General features: G+C 41.4%; 1 protein-coding gene across 2 annotated transcripts in view; it reads right to left on the reverse strand.

Annotated features, from left to right (window-relative positions):
• Nucleotides 1–21,408, reverse strand: part of SMS (spermine synthase) — a 35,801-nt gene that overhangs the window by 3,564 nt on the left and 10,829 nt on the right. The window contains exons 3-9 of one of the 2 annotated variants that reach the window (XM_011963739.1): nucleotides 19,147–19,240; nucleotides 18,568–18,632; nucleotides 13,959–14,134; nucleotides 13,073–13,227; nucleotides 12,216–12,305; nucleotides 6,718–6,832; nucleotides 5,916–5,995 (exon numbers count right to left, since the gene is read on the reverse strand). In XM_011963739.1, the coding sequence (XP_011819129.1) occupies nucleotides 5,916–5,995; nucleotides 6,718–6,832; nucleotides 12,216–12,305; nucleotides 13,073–13,227; nucleotides 13,959–14,134; nucleotides 18,568–18,632; nucleotides 19,147–19,240 (775 nt within the window). The remainder of the gene's footprint in view (nucleotides 1–5,915; nucleotides 5,996–6,717; nucleotides 6,833–12,215; nucleotides 12,306–13,072; nucleotides 13,228–13,958; nucleotides 14,135–18,567; nucleotides 18,633–19,146; nucleotides 19,241–21,408) is intronic. The other variant, XM_011963740.1, reaches the window with a different exon arrangement.

The following is a 21,408-nucleotide window of genomic DNA, read 5'->3' on the forward strand; positions in this document are numbered from 1 at the left end:
CTCACGCCTGTAATCCCAGCACTTTGGGAGGCTGAGGCAGGTGGATCACTTGAGGTCAGGAGTTTGAGACCAGCCTGGCCAACATGGTGAAACCCTATCTCTACTAAAACTACAAAAACTAGCCAGGCGTAGTGGCATGCACCTGTAATCCCAGCTACTCAGGAGGCTAAGACAGAAGAACCACTTGAACCCAGGAGGTGGAGGTTGCAATGAGCTGAGATCGTGCCATTGCACTCCAGCCCAGGAAACAAGAGCGAAACTTCAATTCAAAAAAAAAAGTTACTCTTAATTTGCCTCAAAATAGCTAAGTATAATGCAAGATGAAAATTATTTACAAATAAAGGCAGCCTGTGATGTAAGAACTCCCGAGAATGGCTTTCAAAACCAACCAGCCAGCTAGTCACGGGCAAGAGATTAGAATTATTCTGAGAGCTGGCCTTGGTGGTTTTAACTTAGCACATTCACTCAACATGACGTCATCCTTCAGTGCCAGACTGTTTAGTAACCCATCATCTAGGGTCCCGCAGTGGGATATGGCCATGGTCAAAGTGCCCTTTGCCAGCATGTAATTTGGTTTCAACATCAAGTTCACCATGAGAGCATATAAACACCACACGTGTAATTTAAGATTCACAAATAGAAAACTGCCCAGTTGTTTTTAGAACACATCACCACTGGGGAAGCTATAGAATGAAAATGCCACCAAGGTGCACAGTAAATGGCTTTGCCATGTTAAAATTGACACCACACTCTCTCTTTATAGAGGTTATATGGGAAGACTTCCTTACATAGACTGTGGTAAGAAAATAGGAAAGTTTCAATTTGTTCTTTCCCAACATTGTCAAGAAGTTTCAAAAAAGAAGAAAACACACACCACAAATAGAGACCTACCCCAAAAAAGTAACACGATACATTTCACCTTCCTGTCTATTTAAATGGAATGATATTTTTTCTTTTTAATAGAAACAAATGGGAGATAAATAAAAATCTAATAGCAAAGAATTAAGCACCCATTAAGGATAAGAAAAAGGGATAGAACAAGGGGTGGGGCCATACTTGGCATTATCGAAGAAAAAAGGGTTCACTGCCCAATGTTCTAGAAGTCAGTATTACGACACTGGGATTTTAAGAAAAGCAAAGCTTATTTTAATTTCTTTTCAGTGACAGGGTCTTGCTGTGTTGCTCAGGCTGAAGTACAGTGCTGTGATCACAGCTCAGTGCAGCCTCAAACTCCTGGCCTCAAGCAATCCTCCTGCCTTAGCCTCCCCAAATGCTGGGATTACAGGCATGAGCCACTGAGCCTGGCCTAAGAAAAGCTTTTTATTGTAAGTCAACTAACAAGGAGACAAGAGTCCAGCTTAAATACGTCTCCCTGTGTTGGGCTTAAAGGCAGTCCTTTTATTAGAAAAGGTTTAAGGGGCTGGGTGCGGTGGCTCACACCTGTAATCCTAACACTTTGGAGGCCAAGGCAGGCAGATCACTTCAGGTTAGGAGTTCGAGAGCAGTCTGGCCAACATGGTGAAATCCCATCTCTTCTAAAAATACAAAAATTAACCAGGTGTGGTGGCGCACACCTGCAATCCCAGCTACTCGGGAGGCTGAGGCAGGAGAGGTGCTTGAACCCAGGAGGCAAAGGTTGCAGTGAGCAGTGATCAAGCCACTGTACTCCAGCCCAGGCCACAGAGTGAGACTCCATCTCTGCCTCAAAAAAAAAAAATTTTAAGGGGTAGGTTCTGAGATTTGCAGGTGATTGATTTGTGGATGGAAAGGAAAGGGTAGATCTGGAAAATCCTCAGGCACGTATGGTTATCTCTTTCTGCCCACTAATGGGTCTTGTGTGCAAACTTGAGGGCGGGGAAGTGGTTAGTATGAAGCAAGTTGGTGAAAACTTAGGCTGTGACATCAGCAAGGTTATTCTGTGCAAATTCTAATGGGCCGTATTGGTTTTAACAGATTTTAGCCAGTGATTTTCTCTCTTAAGTGGAGGAAGTTTCAGTGTTTCAGCAAGTTGTTTCTTTTTTTACCTGCAATCCTGCAAACTGAGATTTTATTAGTCATTGGTTTATTTAACCCTTTGCGGCTTCACTAGGGGATTAAATCCAAATTCGATAGCTTCAGTTCTATAAAGTTCTTTTCCCCATGTTAGGTGTGGACAGGTGACATTTGCTTTTGTTTATTTTAGAGGTGGGGTCTTCACTATGTTGCCCAGGCTGTCCTCGAACTCCTGGGCTCAAGCGATCCTCCTGAGTAGTTAGGACTACAGGCACATGACACCTCAGTAACAGGTATAGAAGAATACATCCTTAGCAACTTTTATCAAGTTCAAAAGCAAGTAAAATTACATAGTATAATGATTTAGGAAATCATACATGTAAGAACCATCTAGAAGACGCAGAAACGGAAAAAAGTGAGACCAAGGATGGGTTGCTTCCAGAAGGCAAGCAGGAACGAGAGAGAAATATAACTTACAGGTTTTTTTTTTAATGGGGCTGGAGGGAGACAAGAGAGGAAGGTCAAGTCCCAGGATCTGCCTCCTAGGTTCCATGAAAACACTTCCTCCCCAATTCAAATTCTATTGGCCCACCTTGATTCCCACAGCCCTCCACGATGCATTCCCCAGCTTCCTGGGATGCTGACAAGGCTGCGTTCAGGCAGCTACAGTAACACCAATGACATCACAAACTCACTACTGTGATGCTAGCAGTTTTGGGTGGGAACATTTAGCTTCTGTAAAACACCACATTTTCATCCCACCCTTAACGTGACTCCAGTTCTAAGCTGCACACTTGGGCAAAGTGGGTGGGCATGCCAGGAATCTGGGTTACCTCCTAAGCATGTCACCTGGCAGTTAAAAAAAAAAAAAAAAAAAACTGCCCTGTGGCAACGACATCAATACATCCTGAGTCAAATCACTTGCTTTTTGACCTAATTACTGCTTCTTGAAAGGGCTATACATGCCTGTCCACGTAAATCTTACCACGTGACACTGTCAACCACCAAATGTACTGAATGAACCCCAGGTGTTATATAATGAGATTGTTTTGTGGTTCCAACTGTAATGAACATGGGGACAGAAAGCACGTCATATGTCTTTCGGACAATTCTTAGAAACCAAGACAGCCCTGGGTATACAATCCTTTTGATTTTGGTAAAAAGTCTATTGGCAAAGGCAAGATATCAAAGCCTGGGTCATTAATATTTACAAATGGGTTGTGGTAGTATTCTAAGCAAGCATTCTATTAGCTTTTCATACTAACATAACGGCTCTCCATAGGAGGCGGCCTGCCATGCCAATATTCAGAACAAAAGAACAACAGTCACACGATTGTAGTAGACAACAGGTGGAGTTAGTGTGGCTGTCTTCTTTTGTCCTGTCTTTTGTACTACAGACTGACTAGTTTGTAATGGATCCAAATTTTTTTCAGCCTCTTTTTGTTCAAGATCCCAGAACCTCACATTTTTCCTTGATTTAAGCTGCTTGAGATTTCCTTCTATGTGTTTGCAGAAACCTAAAAGAAAAAATTCTGGCTGGGCACAGTCACTAATGGCTGTAATCTCAAGAATTCAGGAGGCTGACGTAGGAGGATTACTCAAATCTAGGAGTTTAAGGCCAACCTGGGCAACATAGTGAGACCTCATCTCTACAAAAATTAGCCAGGCATGGCAATGGATGCCTGTAATCCCAGCACTTTGGGAGGGGCAAAGCAGGACGATCACTTCAGCCTGGGAGGTTGAGGCTGCAATGAGTGCCACTGTGCCACTGCACTCCGGCCTAGGCTACAGACCAAGAACCTAGCTCAAAAACATGAAAAGAAAAAAATTCCATATGCTCTACTTAAAAAATGCCCATCATGGCTGGGCGCAGTGGCTCATGCCTGTAATCCCAGCGCTTTGGGAGTCCAAGGGGGACGGATCACCTGAGGTTGGGAGTTTGAGACCAGCCTGACCAACATGGAGAAACCCCATCTCTACTAAAAATACAAAAAAATCAGCTGGGCATGGTGGTACATGCCTATAATCCCAGCTACTCAGGAGGCTGAGGCAGGAGAATCGCTTGAACCCAGGAGGTGGAGGTTGCAGTCAGCTGTGATCGCGCCATTGCACTCCAGCCTGGGCAACAGTGAAACTCCATTTCAAAAAAAAAAAAAAGAACCACCATAAGAAAGTCCAACTTGCTTCTTTACAGTAAGAAAGCTTCATTTGAGCAGGTTTCACTGCAGGTTTCCTATAAGACAGGGGTCAGCAAACTTCCTCTGTAAAGGGTCAGATAGAAAATATTTTAGGCTCTGTAGATCATACAGTATCTACCACAACTACTCAGTACAAAAGCAGCCACAGACATTATGTAATAAATGGGCGTGTCTGTGTGCCAAGAAAACTTTACAAACAAGCAAGCAGGAGGCCAGATTTGGCCCAATGTTTGCAGACTCCTGCTTTGAATAGTTATATCCATCTACAACATGTTTGTAAAAATCATTTCTAAATCTTGGGGTGGTGGGGGACACACTCCATTTACAGATAGGGCTTTGCTCTCCTCAAAGTTTCCCAACATTTTCACCAAGCGCAAAGTCTAAGATTAAGCACAATGTGCCTGCAGGTCTTGCACGCAGAGGGAAGAGGGGAACAACAAGATAGGCTGGAGCCTGAATCAAGATGTCTCTTAGAATTGCTGAGTTGTTTTCAGCATTATTAATCTCAGATTCCATAAAATGTCCAGGATAGGGTCTGCTTGCAAACACCTCCTCAGGAGGATAGAGTTAAAACCTCTACCTGTTCCTGACTTTTTTTTTTTTTTTTGGAGACAGAGTCTTGCTCTGTGGCCCAGGCTGGAGCCCAGTGGTGCAATCTCGGCTCATTGCAACCTCCACCTCCCAGGTTCAAGCAATGTCCTGCCTCAGGCTCCTGAGTAGCTGAGATTACAGGCTCCTGCTACCATGCCTGGCTCATTTTTGTATTTTTAGTAGAGATGGAGTTTCACCATGTTGGCCAGGCTGGTCTCGAACTCCTTGACCTCAGGTAATCCAACTGCCTCAGCCTCCCAAAGTGCTGGGATTACAGGCGTAAGCCACCACACCTGGCCTGTTCCTGATATTTAAATACAGTATACTAATACTGTGTTTATTTTTGAGTCAAGGTCTCACTCTGTCACCCAGGCTGGAGGGCAGTGGCATGATCATAGCTCACTACAGCTTCAACCTCCCAGACTCAAACTATCCTCCTACCTCAGCCTCCAGAGTTAGGACTACAGGCATGCACCACCATACCCAGGTAATTTTTTAATTTTTTTGTAGAGATAGAGTCTTACTATGTTGTCCAGGCTGGCAGTACTTTTTTTTAAAAAATGGAGGAGGGGATTTTCCTGTGAACTCAGAATAATTCAGAGATCCAGAGTACGATGCTATGTAAGTGTTTATCTTATGTTTATGAATCAAGGAATTTTGTACCAAGAGACTAGATTATCAATTAGCTGTCTTTGCTGTCATTTTCAAAATTTTGTTAAGGATTTCAATAGAAGATATGTATGTATATTTTTAACACCAAGAAATGTAATCTTTAACGTTTTAGAATCCCCTAGAGAATGAGAAAAACACCACAATCTGCTTCCATCTGGTGGCAGGAGTTCACAGTACAGCCAGAGCTATTTCATCAAGTGTATGTTGATGAGGGGAGGTGAAAAAAAGAAAATCAGTCTGTGTCTCCATCAGGTGGCAGCAGCTCATACTACAGTGAAAGACCAGGGCTGATAACTCATTAATTCCCAACAGAGGACAGGTCCACTTAGAAGCTTACTGTTTGAAAGAACATAAACCAATGATGCCGCTCTATCCTTAATAAATTTCAAAAATGTGCATTCAGATTTCAAAATATAAAAATCTTAGAGTGTTTTGAGGAAAAAAAACTGTTAAGCAGCCTACCTGTGTAAAATATTTCCCATCCTGTTTCAACACTTTCATTGAGAGGTCAAGAATCAGTCTGAGAAACTCCCATGTAGAATCTGAAGGTTTAAAAGAACAAGTTTCATAAATATGGGTTTGTACGTATCCACAACATCTGAAGTAAAATATTCAAATACTCAATACCAAAAGGGGAAGAAGAAAAAGAGGCACGAGTGTGAGACCCACTCACTATTCAAAGAGCTTGTTCATGAACGATAATGAAATTGATTTTGGATGCCAAAATCACATCCACCTAGCACTGCTCTCAAAATACCAATAGATTCGACACAAAGGCAGTGGCCGAAACGTGAAAGAAAACTGCTTTAAATAAGGGGGCAAGCAGCAAAATCCTGAGAGAAATTCAGAGTCTGCAAACTCAGCAGGAACTCGAGTTTATAGAAAAAACATGAACTAGCTGTGATTTTGAACAAACATATGGTTTGAGAAAGGGAATTATCTCTGTTGTTAGATAAGTGACCAATTTGTACCAATACAGGTTGAAAATCACATAAATTAAATACATTATCAAATGATTTACCGTCTCAATAATGTAATGAGTCATTTTATTTCATTTTTGTTTCAAATGACTGAATGAGTTCACTCATTTAGTGGCAGAACAGCAATTGAAGCCAAATCCAGTCATCTTTCCACCATGGACCTCAATTTAACTCCCTAAAAATGTGAGAGAACTAGACAGTCTCTAAGATCCTCTCGCCCTCACGTGGTGCCCAGAGAAACATTTCCATCGTAAGTATCTTGGTTTAAGAAAAAAAAAATCTACCTTCTTCTGGAGACGTGGAGATTGGAACAGCGGTCAAATCATTAATCACATAATCAAATTCTCTCCCTTCTTTGGCGTACCTCTTCAGTACCGGAATACAGTCTTCTATTAGAACCTTCCAGAAAGAACAGGAATAGATGAGTAAGCCAACATGTGGATGTAGTTAAACAAAAAACAATAGTAAAGGAAGGAGGAAAAAAACACCAAGTGGGGGCTTATATCCACAGCTATCCACAGCATCTGCTACAGGAACCAAAAAACTTTCATCTATGTCTGTTAATAGCAAAAATTAAGTGCTTACCATATATGCTTTATATGCCTTCTCATTTCAATAAAGCAACAATACTAGAGGCACTATTATCCATTTTACCAATGCAGAAACAAACTTGAGGTGTTATCCAGCTTGCCCACAGATCCACGAAGTATACCTATGACTATCTGAAAGCCAACTACATACTTTCATCTCTAATCTATACTGCCTCTCCTACCACTATTTGTATTATCTTCTTTTGATTTTTCTTATTTTTTAAAATTAATAAACTATTTTTTAAAAGTTTTTCTAGAGACAGGGTCTCACTATGTTGCCCAGGCTGGTCTTGAACTCCTGGGCTCAAGCAATCTGCCTACCTTAGACTCTCATAGTGCTGGGATTAGAGGCATGAGCCACCGTCCCCAGCCTAATTTTTCTTTTCTACTAAGCACTGAATGACTTCATTGTTTATGGATTTATTTTTGCATGTTACTCAAACTATAAACATGTTGTTCCTCAATTTTCTCTAATGCTTGGCTACTGCTAATAAAGCTATATACAACAGCTCCCACCATCAGAGTCAATCAAGAGTCCAGCTGGAATTCCCATACAGATCATACCTAGTCAATACAGGAAAGAAGTTTGAGGTCAGCTGTATATTTGAAGTACTGAGGCTCTATGCTGGGGACACATCTGGATCTAAGCAACATCCTGAACTAAACGGGAGTTACTGTCATCTTTTAGTTTTCTAATTCAAAAAAAAAAATACATTAAGTAAAAGAAAAACTACATATAATAGTCAGAAATCAAGAGTTTAAGAGTTTGCCAGGCCAGGAGCAGTGGCCCAACACCTGTAATCCCAGTACTTTGGGAAGTTAAGGTGGGCAGAACACCTGGAGCCCAGGAGTTCTAGAGCAGCCTGGGCGACATGGTAAAAGCCTGTCTCTAGAAAAAATAGAAAAACCAGCTGGGCCTAGTGGTATGTGCCTGTAGTCCTGGCTACTCAGGAAGCTGAGGTGGGAGGATTGCTTGAGCCTGGGAGTTCGAGGGTGTAGTGAGCCATGATCATGACACCACTGCGCTCCAGCCTGAGTGACAGAGCGAGACCTTGTCTCAAAAAACAAAAACCAAAAACCAAAAAAAGTTCACCGCAATTCCCTAAAATAACCTAGCCCATGTTGTTTCTCATCATTCTTCTTATAGCCTCACGGTTGTAAGAAACTGGGACTTCTCTGTCCTATTGTTTTATAACTTGTCTCACTTAATGCATCATACAAGTACCTGTGGAGGTACTAACACCACAGTTGCCTTCAATTCACTATGAATCCTGTTTGATATGCTCACAATTTTTCCATACGTTCACACAGATTCTTACAAATACTTGCACAGAAATACAAATGTATGTGCTCTTTTGTAAAATTTGGATCATGCACACCATTCGGAACTTGAACATTTTCACCGAACATCTCTCCAGGTAATAACACACATTTTTAAAAATACGCCATTCCACTAAAAACATTCTTTCTGTTGTCATTGCCAAGCCTTGGCCACTACAAGCACATCTATAATAAAACCTTGTGGTGACACCTTTTTAACTGTGGGCTGGGTGCTCAAACACAGGGTAGAAGCCATGTGTTTCAGTTTTGATAGCATTTCACATGCCAAACAGCAATGCATATGAGCACCTGTCTCCTCCTCGCATCCTCCCCAGCGTGGAATATTGCTCCTCTGCTAAATTTTGTGAAGTCTGTTGCTAATGTTTTCACAAGAACTTCCTGGGCCACCAACAGGGGTGACCATCTTGTGGTACCTTTTTTTTTTTTTTTTTTTGAGACGGAGTCTTGCTTTGTCGCCCAGGCTGGAGTGCAGTGGCGCAATCTTGGCTCACTGCAAGCTCCACCTCCCGGGTTCCCGCCTTTCTCCTGCCTCAGCCTCCCGAGCAGCTGAGACTACAGGTGCCCACCACCACGCCCGGCTAATTTTTTCTATTTTTTCGTAGAGACGGGGTTTCACTGTGTTAGCCAGGATGGTCTCGATCTCCTGACCTTGTGATCCCCCCACCTCGGCCTCCCAAAGTGCTGGGATTACAGGCATGAGCCAATGCGTCCGGCCCGTCTTATGGTACTTTTTACAGGTTATTTGACTTATTCTGAGAAGTACCAGTAAATACCCTTTATACCTTTCTAAAGTTAGTTAACTTCATTTCGAAGCTGTAGGGACTCTGCATTATTCAAGGGATCAATTCCCTGTCACGCTTGTTACCAGTCTTTCTTCTAGTGTGACTTTTGGCTTGGTAAGGATAACATAATACCATTAACAGTTTGAGTGTCCTATCTTTAAGAGATTTCCCAACTCCAAGGTTAAGTACTCTAAATTGTCTCAAATGTATTAGTTTTTACATTTAGAGCCTAAGTCACCAAAATACCTATTTCTATGGTTGGCTAACTTGGTTCTCATGCAGATGGTTAACTCATTATACCGGCATCACACATTAACTCAACCAAACCTTTTCCCAAGTCGACTGAAATGCATCTTAGACCATATTAGCAGTGTGTAGGAAAACATACTCAGACCTGTTCAAGTTCCTTTGACATTCCTAGGTATTGTGTATTCCTTTCATACTTCCTATTTGATTACTGTGCCTTGTAGTACATTAACAACAAATAGGACATATTTCGCTTCACACTATGATTCTTTTTTCGAGTTTTCTTGGGTATTCTTAGATATTTGTTTTTACAAATAAACTTTAAAATCAGTTGGTCTACTTTTAAACCCCTCCCCACTCCTTGGGATTACATATAATAAATTGGGAAGAAATAGACATTGTTCTGTGTTGTTGTTGTTTTTTTCTTTTTGACAGAGTCTTGCTCTGTCACCCAGGCTGGAGTGCAGTGGTGCAATCTCGGCTCACTGCAACCTCCACCTCCCGAGTTCAAGCCACTCTCCTGCCTCAGCCTCCAGAGTAGCTGGATTACAAGCACCCACCACCACATCTGGCTAATTTTTGTATTTTTAGTAGAGATGGGATTTCACCATGTTGACCAGCTTGTTCTCCAACTCCTGACTTCAAGTAATCTGCCCACCTCAGCCTCCCAAAGTGCTGGGATTACAGGTGAGCCACCAAGCCCGGCCTGTTCTGTTATTTCAATATAAGAAATACAGCATGCCTCTCCACATATTCAGACTTTGATGTCTTTCAATAAGATCTTAACATAATTCATACCAGTCTCACAATACCATTCTTGTTAAATATATATTCCTAGGAACTTAACACTTCATTACTTTGAAAGGAAATGGGTGGGAAGGAAATCCTATTTAAATGATTTAGCATTTAGTATAGAGAAAAAAATCTAGGCTGGCTTTATCCAATCACTTTACCAAATTCTCATGAATTCAAATAATTTTCTATGTAAGTTTCCTGGATTTTCTAGTATTCATATCATCTGCAAATAATTAGATTTATACTGTTTTCATCTTTCTACTTTACTATCTCAGCTGCCTCAAAAAACAACGTGAAAAAGATAATTGGCATCCTCATCTTCTTCCTATTTTCAGTGGAAATGGCTTCTGCTATCTATTATATTTATTATATTTTCTATTTTTTTATTTACTATAACCTAATTTCTACTAATGTTTAGGTAGTTTCATCTCTATTGCAATTTTATTTTATTCAAGTAAGTTATACTTTAACTTTTATTTTAGATTCAGGGAGTACATGTACAGATTTGTTATATATACACACACACACACACACACATATATATTATTATTATTATTTTTTGAGACAGAGTCTCCCTCTGTTGACCAGGCTGGAGTGCAGTGGTACAATCTCGGCTCACTGCAACCTCCACCTTCCGGGTTCAAGCAATTCTCCTGCCTCAGCCTCCCATGTAGCTGGAATTACAGGCACACGCCATACCTGGCTAATTTTACATAGGTATACTGCATTAGTTTTTATTAAAAATGACTGCTAAATATTCTCAAATTCTTTGTCATCTGTTATTTTCCTCCTTTATTCACATAATGAATTAAGTTGACAGATTTCTTAAAATTCAAATCTTTACACTTCTAACTAAATCCTACTTGAGCATAATACAGACTTCTTTAATGACAGATTTAGCTTATTATTTTACTTGGAAATTTTGCACATATGTAAAAGCAATCTTTAGTTTTGTGTACTACTTGATTTTACTATTAAGGTTTTCTTTTATTATTATTATTATTTAGGTTTTTTTAATTAAGATTTTCTTTTCTTTTCGAGACATTCTCGCTCTGCGGCCCAGGCTGGAGTTACAATGGTGATCATTAAAAAGTCAGGAAACAACAGATGCTGGAGAGGATGTGGAGAAACAGGAATGCTTTTACACTGTTGGTGGGAGTGTAAATTAGTTCAACCATTGTGGAAGACAGTGTGGCGATTCCTCAAGGATCTAGAACTAGAAATACCATTTGACCCAGCAATCCCATTACCGAGTATATACCCAAAGGATTATAAATCATTCTACTATAAAGACACATGCACACGTAGGTTCTGTGGCACCATTCATAAAAGCAAAGACTTGGAACCAACTCAAATGCCCATCAAGGATAGGCTAGATAAAGAAAATGTGGCACATATACACCATGGAATACTATGCAGCCATAAAAAAGGATGAGTTCATGTCCTTTGCAGGGACATGGATGAAGCTGGAAACCGTAATTCTCAGCAAACTAACACAAGAACAGAAAACCAAACACCCCATGTTCTCACTTGTAAGTGTGAGATGAACAATGAGAACACATGGACACAGTGAGGGGAACATCACACATCGGGGCCAGTCAGGGGATAGGGGCCTAGGGGAGGGATAGCATTAGGAGAAATGCCTAATGCTTGCAGGGCTTAAAACCTAGATGATGGGTTGACAGGCGCAGCGAACCACCATGGCACGTGTATACCTATGTAACAAACCTGCATGTTCTGCACAAGTACCCTAGAAGTATAAAACAAACAAACAAACAAAAAACCACAAAAAACAGAATTCATTTTATTCCATTCAGAGAATCTGGAGTTGGTACATTCCCATCATGGGTACATGTGTACCCTAAATACAAATATACATATAACTCACATAAAGAGACAGATGACGTGTTTATCTTCTCAACCAATTATACTAAAAGCTGTTTTAATAAGGCACGATTCTGATCAATAACTTAAATCAATTATATTATCAGTTGACTTAAAACTATATTATCCAGAAAACATAATTACCTGATAGCAGTCTCCTTTAAGATTGTCTAAGACATCGCCACACGTTTTTCGCATGTATTTCTTACACCCATCGATCACCATTTGGTCAATGTCCGAAACAGGTTAAGGAGAATTTGGGTATATCAAAGAATTCTGAAATAGTAATACTTTAAAGAAAGGGTTAAGACAAACGAAGATTTTATAATGCTAACTTGGGTATCACAAATTTGACAAAATGACGAACGAGGCAGTGAGTGACTATTTTCACACTAAGGACTCTCAAAAGGAACTGAATCTTCTTTTCTCCTCATGAGATGGCTTTAGGGAAGCCATTTTGGAAACTGCTGGGCAGCAGACACAGTATCAAAGTCATTTGCTCTTTAATCCTCAGCTAGGTAGATTATTCGTTTGTTTTTGAAATGGAGTCTCACTCTGTCGCCCAGGCTAGAGTGAAGTGGCGCGATCTTGGCTTACTACAACTTCTGCCACCTCGGGTTCAAGCAATTCTCCTGTCTCAGCCTCCCAAGTAGCTGGGATTACAGGTGCCCGCCACCATGCCTGGCTAATTTTTGTATTTTTAGTAGAGACGGGGTTTCGCCATGTTGATTAGGCTGGTCTTGAACTCCTGACCTCAGGTGATGCACCTGCCACGGCCTCCCAAAGTGCTAGGATTACAGGCATGAGCCACTGCGCCCAGCCGATTTCTTTGTTGATGGCCACATAAAAGGGTACTGTTACTAACTTGTCTGTTCAAAGTAGTCTGGGTAACACATTTGCCTCTAGTCTGTGGTAACATTAATTTGAGTTGTGAGACACTAAAGGAAGGAAGGAAGCAAAAGAAGCCCACTGAACTTGTTCTCTCATACAACAAAGGATATCTCTACCATAGTTACCATCTTTGGTTTTAGTTTGACTATTTCACACAATATGCCTCCATCTCCACCTCCCAGAATGAGTACATCTTTGCCAGTGTAATCTTCTTTGCCACTGCCCATGATGGCCCGGGTATACGCCAAATCACTCTCTGCCAAATCTAGGGAGGAGAAACAAATCCAAATGGTGAGTCTACCTTAACACACAAACCACCCAGCCCTGCCACACTGAAGTGCCGGGATCTAGCCCAAAATGTAAATTTTTCATTTTCAATTTTTTAAAACTGTGAACAATATGCAAGCTTTTTTTTTCCATTGAGGACTTTTTCATTAACCCTGATCATCTGACACCTTATACAAATGGACATTAGTCAGTGGAAAGAAAATCCAGCCTTAAAAATGTGTCAATATACCAAATAATTAAAAGCAGTTACATCTTAACAAATGAAATAATATGATGTCTGTGAGCTGCTTCAAAATAATATGAGAGGGACAAAGTGGACTGGGGTTGAGGCAAAATAAGACTGGCTAGGAGTTGATAATTGTTCACACTCGATGGTGAGTACATGCGGGTTCATCACACTAATTTGTCTCTTTAGGTTTCAACTGTTCTGTAACAAAAAGGTTTTTTTTTTTTTTTTTTAATACGCAAATGCATTTTCTTTTGAAACACAATCCAAATACTCATCACTAAGGAGGCAATGTCAAGACGAAGTTTATGTGAAAGCCCAGACAATCCACAGGTTAATATGACATAAATGTGCATCTCAAAAACCAGCAGTGTCAGAAACAAACTCAAACAAATCCACAACAGCAATAACTGTCAGGAAAACGCCATCATCTAACACATCACCACTTTGTTATGTGATCAGGGCAGGGACAGAATACTTACTAACATCCCCACTAAGGATGAGAATATTTCCAAACTGCTTCGAGTGTAGAATTTTTATATTTTGATAAGGTGAATCTTCGTCATATACCACTTCATCTATGTCATATTCAACCAGGCGCCCATCAGCGGTTGGCCAATATCTGTCGATGGCTCCTCCTCGCACTATGGGTGGTAATCTGGAAAAAGAAAAAAACAGCAATGTACCTTATTAGAACACTGCCTTACAAGTGGACCTGGGGTGAAGAGTATGCAAAAGAAAGCCACATGACTGCCGACTTTTGACAAGCACAAAACGAATCCAAAGCTTGGGCTTTTAGTTGTATATAATCACGGCCACCACCAAATGTTGACAACTATTGTACACAGTTCACTTTTTAAAAAATCCTGTCATGCTGTAGATTTTCTCTAACAAAAAGCTGAAGAAGATGGCCACTGCACACTTCATACTTCAAATGCTCCAGCAGTATCTGTCTCTTAAGACTATCTACGTAACTGCATTGACATTACCACATTCACACCAGTTCACATGGGCATCATACGGTTAGCTAGTACAGAGTCCATCTTCAAGTGTCCCCAATTATGCCAGTTATGTCCTTTACAGATGTTCTGCTCTTGGATAAAGGTTCATACACTGCATGTCCCTATTTTTTTTCTTTTTTATACTCACATAATGTAGAACTTTTTTTTTTTTACTGGTATGTTTCATGACATTGAGATCTCAAAGTACAGACCAGCTATTCTGCTGAAAAATGATTCATATGGGTTTACCTGATAATCTCTCACTCTTCATGGTTAGAATCAGGTTGACATATATTAATTACACAGGCATCACATCGGAAATACAAGATGTGTATTTGTCCTATTATTAGTGATGCTAAGTCTGTGATCACTTGGTTAAAGTGGTATTCATGAGATCTCTCCATCTGCAAAGGTACCTTTTCACCCTTTGAAATTACTAAGCAGGCTGTGGGGTGGTCCTCTGAAACTAGGTGAAAGTCCTCACCCCCAACAAACCTTTACCAGTGGTTTTAGCATGTAGAAGATTCTGGCCTGAACCAGTTACTACTAGAGAGGCTGCAACATGACTTTTTCATTCATTCTTTTGTAAATACTCGGTATTTTTCACAGGATGAAGGTACTAGAAAGTACCAGCAGAGGACACTAAATGACAGGAAAAAACAGACCTGGAAAAGGGGCTTGGCAAGTCAAACACAAAGAAAAGGAGAGCTCACTGCATACATAACACAACCGCGTGAGTCATGTGTTCTCAAACACAGTAGTGTTAGATATTAAAACGCCATGATGCACAGCTGTAGACATCTAAAATGCTGGGATCGGCCTGACTTACTCCTATGAGTCTCTTTCCCTTCCCTGCTCACCAGATTCCAAGAGTACAGTCTAAACCTGTTACAAGTTAATGAGGCTTTCTATGAGGGTATACTAACATCTATAAAGAACACTGAGATTGAAAAGGCAAATTCCCATAAATTCATGTAATCCTGACAACTCTTGATTTAATCACTTCTTTACCAAACTCCATGTGAACAAATTCAGCTCTGAGAATGTGAGGCATTCTAGAGGGTTTTTCCTGTAAATTGTAAAATGTGAAGCACCAATCAGGACAACCGCTAGAGAGCAGGCAAACAGGACTTGGAGGAAGCCTCTTCCACCCCCGGCTGATGGTGGGGAGTGAGATGAGTGAGCCACCCATGGCACTGGAAGAAGGACAAAGTCACTCACTTCCAGGGGAGGAAGACTACCCTCTCCTTGACAGCCAGCCAGCTATGGGATATTACTGCACTACAGACAAACCCACTGAAAATAAAGTGTCTGTTCTCAATTGTGTCAATAGTGCCTTGGCTAAGGTGAAGAGCTCTTTTCTACATTGTAACACTATGGTTTTTAAAGACTGGCAAAGAAAGAAGCATCTTAACAGGATGTAAATGACGTTACCCTGATGAAGTGCTCAACCTAGCATTAAAGGGCATCTCCCTGGTAGCCCTATAACGAGCTACCAGGAGGTACTATGGAATCCCCTATCAAACTCGTTTCAAACTTCACTGCTGAAAAATGAAACTGGACTATACCAGTTCAGGCAGATTATAGCCCAGGCCTCACATATACTGTGTAAACTGCAAGAACCTTTTAAAATCAAAGTTAATTTATGTGACCTTGTTTTCTTGTTCCTTTTCACTTAAAAGTAGAAAACAAAAATAAATTCAAGTACATCCCATAGCTTCTGAGTCAAAAATTCAGATTTAACTTAACAGAGGGGAATCATTTCAGACGTTACTGGGTTATTTGTTAATGATTTCATCTCTAACATTTAACCTCTGATCTTTATTCTCCACATTAAAAAAAAAAAGTATAGCAATCCTTGTCCTTTTGAGGCCAGTAACAAAGGGCTTACAACAAGGTATTCCCAATTTCTAGCTCTCATCAACCTTATTTCATGAAAATAAAAACTGTGACAAGCATAGGCAAGGTATTTTGAAGATCTAAAGCTTAACTCCATTCTTAGAAAACTCCTATACCAAAAAAAAGAAAAGAACCAGACTTCTCATGAGTGCTGAAGCCCATAAATGTATTCTGTTTACTCACTCCTAGAGGTAACTGATAAAAATCAGACCACATTTTGATGTGGACCAATTCATTATCATCAAGTTAAGACCCTTTCTGACAGTGGGGAACCTGTTCATTGCAAATGGGTGCAGATAAGGAAAACCCTGCAAACAGGAAAAGATGAGATGTCCAGAAAGTGATATGGGCACATGGGTGTGGATGTGCTTTTAAAGGAAGATGAAGGGTGACAGACATGGCTAGGGACCTTAAACTGAGCTTGGGTGCTCTAAAAGAGCCTGAATGCTCTAACAGATATCAAAAAAGTAGACAGTTCTATACTGTGGCGTCTTCTTTTCACTTTCAGTTTCCTGCTTTCCCCTTTAACTACAGGAGACTAAACAATTACCTAGTTATCTTACATCTGCTCTAGAGCTTTCTTATGGGCTGATCAAACTCAGCATGGTAAGTAAGTACTTAAACATCCTAACACTTGTGGATAAGGATTCCTTCTTCTGGAAAGTGCCATGAACTGGAGAAACCTATATACCCGCTGCTCAGCAAAGTCCCTCTGTGTTTGTCTCTGCAACTATGAGGTTAATTTTATGAGCAAGGGACAGGACTTCTATGCCTTAAGGCCTGGTGAGGATCCACCAAGGCAGGGCAAGAGTAAATTGTCCTGCATTTACATGCTGTCTATCCAAAGCACTACTTAATTCCCACTAGTTCCTTCCCACAGAAGTCAAAACTGCATTCTTTCAAAATCTGACACCACTGGCAAACACTTTGGCAGTGTCCGACAGAAATTTAGATGATGAAAATGTTCCGTAGTTGTACTGTCCCACATGGCAGACACTAACCACTAGCTATTGTGACTCAGTAACCGAATTGTGTATTTTAACTAACTTTAAATAGCCATGTGGGGCTAGTGCCCATCCCACTTGATAGGGCGAGCTTCATTTTCCTCATGATCACTTGAAAATAACCTGCCTATGGCAGCTTAAGGTTGGTGGCCTATCAATTCTTAGTATCTTGGAAAGTTTTCTTCTTTGAAAGCCTTGAGGCAAATTTTCTTATCACCCCACCTGGTCAGAGTCTCTTAAAATTGCTTAACTTTACTCTGGGGCCCTGAAGGAGAAAAAGTGACCTTTTCTCTTTCCGGGAAGGGTCGAAGTCAGGTTTTTTTTGTTTTTTGTTTGAGATGGAATTTCACTCTGTTGCCCAGGCTGGAGTGCGGTGGTGCAATCTCAGCTCACTGCAACCTCCGCTTCCCGGTTTCAAGCGATTCTCCTGCCTCAGGCTCCTGAGAAGCTAGGATTACAGGCGTGCATCACCAAGCCTGGCTAATTTTTGTATTTTTAGAAGAGACGGGGTTTCGCCCATGTTGGTCAGGTTGGTCTCGAACTGAAGTCGGGAGTTTTCTAGCTCCCTTTTATGTGGTGGCAGCTCTACCTGGGTCTCTACTTTATGCAGTTCCAACTCCTTGGAGGTGGTCCCTGTCTCCTTTCTGCCTTAGTTTCATTTGACCTAGCATTTTTGTGTGTGCATCCATGCACATGTATGTTCATACACTATCTTGTTTTGGTGTGAGGGGCCCAGCAGTTCGGTTCACCATGTTGCCAGAAGGAGGTGCTGAGTTTGATGTTTTCCATATCTTAAGCAGACACTACTGAGGACAACACCGCCGTTCTAATTTTTTTTTTTTCTTTTTTTTTGAGACGGTCTCATTGTGTCACCCAGGCCAGAGTGCAGTGGTGTGATCTCGGCTCACTGCAACCTCTGCCCCCTGGGTTCAAGCCATTCGCATGCGCCAGTCTTTCAAGTAGCTGGAATTACAGGCATGCACCACCACGCCCAGCTAATTTTTGTATTTTTAGTAGAGACGGTGTTTTGTCACGCTGGCCAGGCTGGTCTCAAACTCCTGACTTAAAGTGATCCGCCTGCCTCGGCCTCTGAAATTGCTGGGATTACAGGTGTGAGCTACCGTGCCCAGCCAACTATCATTGTTTCAATCGATTAAATATAAAAGGACATTCAAGAGTGGACTTACCGTTTCACCCGCCCAGTACTGTCCTGACTCAATTCTTTCATTCTTTCTTCTACTTTGTTCAAAATCTACAATTAAAAGAAAAATCAATGGGCTTGCAGAATAAGCTGCATGGAACAGCTAAATTACAGACCCAACAACTGAGGCCGTGTTGACAGAGCTGTGCAAGATTGACCTGTCCCTCCTCCTACCCTCTAGCAGCCTGTAGGCCTGGCCCAATTCCACTCTCCCATCCCAACTATCCCTTCATGTTGCTGACCTAACCTTAGTGTAAGTTAGCAACAAAATAACATGGAAGAGGAAGGCTAAAGGGTACTGCAGCTATAAAATCCTGGTTAAAGGTTTTCTATTCCCTCCAGTGGAAAATAAGATTACTCATACTCAGGCAGTTAAAAGGGAACGCTGACACCCAAGTTCCTAAAAACAACTAAACAACTACTTCTATTCTAAAACCACTTATGTGGAGGGAGGAAACTTTAAAATTAACTGGAAAGTAAGCAATGAAGAGAAAATTATTTTAACACTAAGCTAAGCAGATACTATGATCCTTAAACACCGAGTAAATGCAAGTGAAAAACCGACACTGTCGATCTCTTCTTTGCCTTGCGCATCACCATCGTAACTCTGAAGGTCCAGCAACACCAATCCATGTGGGTAAATTCTCAAATTGGCAAAGCTACAAAGGAAAATATAATTTTAAGCTTAAGAATTGTATCAGGGCATTCAAAAAAAAAAAAAAAAAAAAACCAGAGCGAAAGAAAGAGAGATGTCACCCAATTAAAAGACCACTGCTGCTCTTTATTTCCCTAAAACTATACAGGTAACCTTTTTGCTTTCTTACTAGGGCTGTGTCTTGCAGGGAGAAACTACCAATCATTTGTGGAAGGTTTAGAGGGCATTACTAAATGTTAAGGTTTTCAAAACTGGTTCTTGGGCCCAGAAAGTGATTCAGTAGCAGTTCTGTGAATCTAATTTTTAAAAAGGTTCTCTAGGTAATTTTGCCAGGTTTAGTAAACACTGCCTTAATAGGAAGGGAGTGTGGAGAAAGGTAATACTGGTTTCTCCCAATTAAACTTTAGAGTTCAAACCAGAGTCATTTTTTCCTAACTGCAGGCTGGTGGTAGGTAAATTAATTTAGTAAGCACTCTGGAAAATCCAGGCCAAGTGCCTGCAAACCTAATCCATCCCACAGTATGTTTTTGTAAAGCCTGCAGGCTAAGTAAGAATGGTTTACATTTTCAAAGAGCTTTTTTAAAAATGTGACAGCAACGCCGGGCGCGGTGGCTCAAGCCTGTAATCCCAGCACTTTGGGAGGCCGAGACGGGCGGATCACGAGGTCAGGAGATCGAGACCATCCTGGCTAACACGGTGAAACCCCGTCTCTACTAAAAAATACAAAAAACTAGCCGGGCGAGGTGGCGGGTGCCTGTAGTCCCAGCTACTCGGGAGGCTGAGGCCGGAGAATGGCGTAAACCCGGGATGCGGAGCTTGCAGTGAGCTGAGATTCGGCCACTGTACTCCAGCCCGGGCAACAGAGTGAGACTCCGTCTCAAAAAAAAAAAAAAATGTGACAGCAACCTTTACAGAAAATTTTCTGACCAGTCCTTTTTATTTTTTAATGAAATAAACATAATTGAGTGTATCACATGCACTAAGATGTACTCGATAAAACTTTTGTTTCAGTTACACGCTTTTTTTTTTTTTTTTTGAGACAGAGTCTCACTCTGTCTTGCCCTGGCTGGAGAGCAGTGTGACATGATCTCGGCTCATTGCAGCCTCCACCTCCTGGGTTCAAGCAATTCTTCTGTCTCAGCCTCCCAAGTAGCTGGGACCACAGGTGTGTCCCACCACACCTGGTTAATTTTGTATTTTCAGTAGAGACGGGGTTTCACCATGTCAGCCAGGCTGGTCTCAAACTCCTGACCTCAGGTGATCCACCCGCCTTGGCCTCTCAAAGTGTTGGGAGTACAAGCGTGAGCCACTGCACCTGGTCTATGCATGTATTTGTTTTGCATTTACACAGATGTGTATTTCCAGGGTTATGATTACCTCCTACTATAAATTATAGGTAAAGAAATGTTTGAAAAATACTAAATTAGAAGATGAATTATGCTCAGAGAATACAGTGTGCTTGGATAAAAAAAAAAAAATTAAAAATAATAAGCTAGGCACGGTGGCACACGCCTGTAGTCCCAGCTACTTGGGAAGATGAGGCAGGAGGATTCCTTATGCCTGGGAGATCGAGGCCGCAGTGAGCCATGATCACACCACTGCACTCCAGCCTGGGCGACAGAGTGAGACCCTGTCTCTATAAAAAATTTAAAATAAAACAAAACTAGTTAATTTTTCACCTTCAGCCCTTAAGTGACCTCAAAAATCAAGTTCTTGCCCCCAGTCCACAAACTCTTCTACACAGGAATGAGAGGATCATCTTTCCTTTCCCTCCTTCACTGGCAGCAGAGAGGAGGGGGGAAGGAAGAACAGAGAAACAGTGTCCCCTTTATCCACTTGGGTGGTTCTAGCATGAACACAGCGAATGCTAGAAGGCAGAGTCAAGGACTAAGGTGTTCCTAGGGATAAAACCAGAACTAGAGGGGGAACAATGTGCCCAGGGTCGGGGGGAAGGGAATAGAGAACCTGAATAAAGGTGGCTCAGGTCCTTTCCCCAAGCCCATGCATGGGTAGGAGAGGTGAGGTTTCAGGACAGACACCTCGGGGTGGGTACCAGTTGACCAAGTGAGAGAGGAAGAAGACCAAGTAGAAAACTCTTAAAAACTAAGCTGGCCAGGCGCGGTGGCTCACGCCTGTAATCCCAACACTTTGAGAGGCCGAGGCAGGTGGATG

This window comes from Colobus angolensis, unplaced genomic scaffold (genome assembly GCF_000951035.1).
Source record: "Colobus angolensis palliatus isolate OR3802 unplaced genomic scaffold, Cang.pa_1.0 Scaffold622, whole genome shotgun sequence".
NCBI classification, from domain to species: Eukaryota; Metazoa; Chordata; class Mammalia; order Primates; family Cercopithecidae; genus Colobus; species Colobus angolensis.